Genomic DNA, 5,630 nt, shown 5'->3' on the forward strand with positions numbered 1-5,630 from the left:
TCTAGAATATTTTTAAAGTATAAAGAAAAATAGAAAATAAAGCAATAAAGGAGAACAGAAAATAAAAAAAGGCCCTGTCCTGCCGCACGGCTGGGCCGGTCCTGGCTTGTTTAAAGCGAGAAATAAGAGCGCCCAGAACCGGCCCAGCAATTAGAGTGTGCCAGCCCGTTTAGATACCTAGTGGATTACAAGATTCCTGTTTTATGTCTAAAAAAATAAGATTCCTGTTTTGGCAACCATCTATTCATGTTCGGCCTTTTATATGTTTGGAGGGTCTTTCCGAATGTTTTTATTTTTATTTTTAAAATGTTCATAAAATATAAAAAACTAAGTATTGAAAAATGATCATTCTTTTAATTTTCAAAAGATTAAATGTTCAAAATTATCATAAAATATTAACAAATCTAGGCACGTTTTAGCGTTAGATACATCCGTACTAGACAAATGTAAGACAACTAATTTGGGACGGAGGGAGTAGTTCGCAAATGTTCTAAAAATGATTTTTTATTTAAATATTCATGCTTTCTTTTCAAACCCACTTTTTGAAAATAAATAAATATTCATTATTTTTTGAAAAGAAAATGGAAAACCCAAGTAAAAAACCAGTGAAACGAAAAAAATCACTTGAAAAAAGCCCGCTCAAAAATTGCCTATTTCAGGAAGAAAACCGCTAGTTCGCTAATAAGGGTCGCCCTTATCGAGTGACGCTTTTGTGTGTTTGCCCTATAGTTAACCCTCTGTTGAGGTTATTGTAAAAAAATGTTGGGGCAATAGAGTAGGCTACGCCTATCCCTTTGTTAGATTAGTCTACGCTTATCTATCACTTCGTCCTTCCAGCGTGTCTTCCAGGTTCTCCTCCAGCCACGGTGGTGCTTGCAACATTTGGATTCGTCGATGAGATAGGGTGGACACGGGTCTTCATTGTCTGAGCTTCAACCCTTCCGGCGATAGTTTCTTATAATGGTGCCTTCGGGTTATTCTTTGATCCTGGTGGTACGTGAGTCATCGGATCCAACAATGAGAATGAACAAGTAGGTTTTTGCAGTCTGTGGCTTCGACCCTTTCGATGATGGTGGCTAATGATGGTTCCTTTGGATTCTTCTTCGCCCCACTGTGGTGTGCGTGTCACAGAATCCAGCGACGAGATTGGGTGGACAGGTAGGTCTTTTTTGTCCACAGCTTCGCCTTTCGGTGGTGGTGTATAATAAGGCACGTTTTGACTTCTTCTCTATTTCCGTTTGTGCGTCCTCAGATCTAGCAGCGATGTAGAGATCTGCGACTTCCTATGCCGTGTGATTTCTTGTTCTAGCAACGACATGGAACTCCAGCAGCAGCAACATCCGCATCTCGACATGTGCGGGATTGTATATTTCCTTTTAGCAATTTTCTTGTAGTAATGTTGATGTTTGATTAATATAGAGCTTTGGCTCCTCGATTTTTTTTTTTCATAAATGCTATGCATTCCTCAAATTTAATCTGATGTATAAAGGATCATTTGATATTTTATTTATAGAACACAAAGAATCATTTCATCATTTTGTAGGCAGGAGGAAGTGCGAAGGGTAACAAGCAAGCAATAGGCAACCGTAACGCTGCGCGATTACTTCTCTTTATTGATAATATAAATTTGCATTTTTACAGCGGATATTTTTCCTTTTTAGCCCCTTTCCAAATAGTGGAGCCTTTCCTAATTCCTAGCATCTGTCAGGATGAGATCCGTGAGCCCGGGAAAAACGCACGATCCACCAGGTAGCAATGGCCTTGGAGGGCGGTGCTGGCATTGGCAATGGCATAATCAAGCGGCCGCCGCAGCAATGCTCGGTCGCCGTGGAGACGGCCGCTCACCACGCCGACGGGGAGACCGAGGAGGAGGACGAAGGAAAGCCATGGATCGCGAGGAAGTGGATCTCGTCGCTTGCGGTTTGCCTCGTCGCGCTGCCGTTCCTGGCGATCATGGTTAGCCGGCGGGACAGGCCGTTGCCGCTGGCGTCCGGCTGGACATCGGCGGCGACGGCAAGGACGACGTACGATCGCCGAGGTAGGAACCGTCGAGCCGATAAATCTTCCTCCGCCATCTCGTCATGGCGCGTTTAATCTTGCATGCGCCATGTTTTCGAACAAATCTAATTCATGGCAAGAAGAACTTGCATTGAAGATTGAACACCAAAGGGCCAATCAATTGCCATTTGCCATGAACTCATGACAGATATTGCGCATCTGCCGCTGGTGGTTAACTGTAGGAGATATGCGTTACACGATGCCAAATTGGGTAGAAGAGGCGCTGATTTCTTTCACGTGTTGCCCTGCAGAATCCAATCAGGACGGGCTCCTCGGAGGCCTGCTTGTTCCCGGGTTCGACGAACAATCGTGCATCAGCCGGTACCAGTCCACCTCCCACCTCAAGAAGCTGGCGCGCTCGCCGTCGACACACCTCGTGAAGCGGCTGCGGGAGCAGGAGGCGCTGCAGAGGCGGTGCGGCCCGGGCACCGAGACATACCGGCGAGCGGCGGAGCGGCTGGGGCCCCGAGAAGATGGCACTAGCACAACCACGGATGACGACGCCTGCAAGTACCTCGTGCTGGTGCCTTACAGGGGCCTGGGGAACCGGATACTGGCCATGGCGTCGGCGTTCCTCTACGCCATGCTCACCGACCGCGTGCTGCTCGTCCACAGGGGCACGTCGCTGCCCGACCTCCTCTGCGAGCCGTTCCAGGAGACGTCGTGGTTGCTGCCCCCGGACTTCCCGCTCAGGGACCTCGAGAACCTGACCGGCGAGGTGCCGGAGAGCTACCGGAACCTGGTGCGGGAGTACGGCCGGGCCGCGTCCGTGTCCGATCTCCCATACGTCTTCGTCGACCTCGACCACGCCTGCACCTACCACGACAAGCTCTTCTACTGCGACGACCACCGGGAGTTCCTCCACCGTGCGCCGTGGCTGGTGATGAGGACGGACGGCTACTTCGTGCCCGCGCTCTTCCTGAACCCGGCGTACCAGGAGGAGCTCGACAAGCTTTTCCCCCGAAAGGACTCGGTGTTCTACCTCCTGGCACGGTACCTCTTCCACCCGACGAACAAAGTGTGGGGGCTGATCACGAGGTTCTACGATTCCTACCTGAAAAATTCGGACGAACGGCTGGGCATCCAGGTCAGGGTGTTCGACGGCGACACGCCGTTCAAGCACGTCCTGGACCAGATCCTCGCGTGCACCTCGCAGGAGCATCTGCTGCCCGAGGTGGTGGCGCAGGACCCGGGGCCGCCCGCCTCGACCGCCGGCGCGCGGTCGAAGGCCGTCCTGATGACCGGCCTGAGCTCATGGTACTTCGAGAACATCCGGGGGAGGTACTGGCAGTCGGCGACGGCCGCTGGCGAGGTCGTGAGCGTGCACCAGCCGAGCCACGAGGAGCACCAGCTCACCGGCGAGGCCACGCACGACATGAAGGCGCTGGCCGAGATGTACCTGCTGAGCATGACCGACGCGATCGTCACCAGCGGCTGGTCCACGTTCGGGTACGTCGGCCACGGGCTCGGCGGGCTCACCCCGTGGATCATGTTCAAGCCCGAGAACCTCACCACACCCGACCCGCCGTGCCGGCGGGCGGCCTCCATGGAGCCGTGCTTGCACGGGCCTCCCTTCTACGACTGCAGGGCCAGGCGCGGCGCCGATACCGGAAAGCTTGTGCCGCATGTCCGGCATTGCGAAGACATGAGCTGGGGACTGAAACTTGTTCACCCGGAATAGTACTGAAACGGCCGGACGATGTAAAATGAAAACACTCCATGACAAATTGACAATGAAGATCTTACTACGTACGCAATTAGGCATTTCATTACCCCCTCGATATAAAAGAGGTAATTGCCCATTGGTGCTAAAACTTTGATCACTTTAATGCTAAACTTGTGGCCTACAAATAAATGGCTCGAGAATTTGCCTTAGCAGTGCAAATCACGGTCGCATAAACCTCCGACGCTGACTATCGTGTGCCAGCGTGGCATGGGGCCGCTATCAGCACCCAGAAGACGGAGACAGGGCGTGTGGGTTCTTGTTAAAAGCCCCTGAATATTTTCTCTCAAAAATAGCCCCTGCCAGGCATGTCCCTTCATTTTTGCTCAGATGCCCTCTCATATCGCTTTATTAGGATACGAAGGGAGGAGACTTGCCTGCTCCCGCCTCCCTGCTCCCGTCCGTGCTCCGGGTCGTTGGTTTGGCATCCCACGGTCCCAGTATTTTATCTCCCCACGAAAGAAAACCACACGGCAACCCGTATTCTGTTTCTTTCCATACCTGTATCCCGTATTAAATGCATACTTTATGAAATCCCGTTCAGCCATGCCGCGTCCGGCTCGCCGGTCTGATCGTTGTGGCTCCGGCAGCGACGCTGTTGTTCCCCGTTGAGACTTCGTTCCTGTTTAATTAGGGAGTCGGCGGTGGTCGATGGGATGGGTCCGGCCCGACGGCAAGAATGGCCAGTATCTGGCTGAGCTGCACGCGTAGTCGAACGGTAGCAGTCGATGGAGGCAGGCGACCAACAGCTGCACTCCGATGACCTCATCGATGTTGGTGAGACGCCGGTGACCTCCATGGAGGGATGGTCTCACTGACCTCGTCCTATGCCTCCAAGTCCCGCAGCCGCACGACGGTGACCTCCTCAAATAGGGCGAGCTCGCCGCGTGGGGTGGAGAGCGATTCTCGACGACACGGAGCCTGCCGACGGCCGAGACTATATTCAGTTCTGTTGCACCTTGTAGCTGTGGCCGGGGGTCTGACCGATGCCGGCAACACGAGCATGGACAATGCGAACAGACTCCAGGCCATTCACGTGCATTACCGGTGGATGAGGATTAGACCGGTATTCTTGATCTTTTTTAAAGTGAAAAAAGGGGGAGTAAAGAAATTACTGCAACCGTGCGATGCCAAACGAAGGATGCGGAGTACGGATGGGAGCACGGTGGCGGGAGCAGGCAAGCCGAGACTTGCCTGCTCCCGCCTCCCTGCTCCCGTCCGTGCTCTGGGTCGTTGGTTTCGCATCCCACGGTCCCAGTATTTTATCTCCCCACGATTCTTTCTACTGGTAAAGAAAACCACACGACAACCCGTATTCTGTTTCTTTCCATATTTGTATCCCGTATTAAATGCATACTTTATGAAATCCCGTTCAGCCATGCTGCGTCCGGCTCGATGGTCTGATCATTGTGGCTCCGGCAGCGATGCCGCTGTTCCCCATCGAGACTTCATTCTTGTTTAATTAGGGAGTCGGCAGTGGTCGATGGGATGGGTCCAGCCCGACGGCAAGGATGGCCAGCATCTGGCTGAGCTGCACGCGTAGTCGAGCAGTAGCAGTCGATGGAGGCAGGCGTCCAAAAACTGCACTCAGATGACCTCATCGATATTGGTGAGACGCCGGTGACCTCCATGGAGGGATGGTCTCACTGACCTCGTCCTATGCCTCCAAGTCCCGCAGCCGCACGACGGTGACCTCCGCAAATAGGGAGAGCTCGCCGCGTGGGGTGGAGAGCGATTCTCGACGACAAGGAGCGTGCCGACGGCCGGGACTATGTTCAGGTCTGTTGCACCTTGTAGCTTTGGCCGGGGGTGTGACCGATGCTGGCGACACGAGCATGGACGATGCGAA

At 52.9% G+C, this 5,630-nt stretch overlaps 1 protein-coding gene across 1 annotated transcript; it reads left to right on the forward strand.

Moving 5' to 3' along the window:
* Positions 1 to 1,749: 1,749 nt before the first annotated feature.
* Positions 1,750 to 3,841, forward strand: LOC119335350 (galactoside 2-alpha-L-fucosyltransferase-like). Its single transcript, XM_037607482.1, has 3 exons — positions 1,750 to 2,038; positions 2,310 to 3,279; positions 3,490 to 3,841. The coding sequence occupies exons 1-3, from the start codon at positions 1,756 to 1,758 to the stop codon at positions 3,737 to 3,739; spliced, it is 1,503 nt and encodes a 500-aa protein (XP_037463379.1). The 5' UTR covers positions 1,750 to 1,755; the 3' UTR covers positions 3,740 to 3,841.
* Positions 3,842 to 5,630: the final 1,789 nt, after the last annotated feature.

This window comes from Triticum dicoccoides, chromosome 7B (genome assembly GCF_002162155.2).
Source record: "Triticum dicoccoides isolate Atlit2015 ecotype Zavitan chromosome 7B, WEW_v2.0, whole genome shotgun sequence".
Taxonomy (NCBI): domain Eukaryota; kingdom Viridiplantae; phylum Streptophyta; class Magnoliopsida; order Poales; family Poaceae; genus Triticum; species Triticum dicoccoides.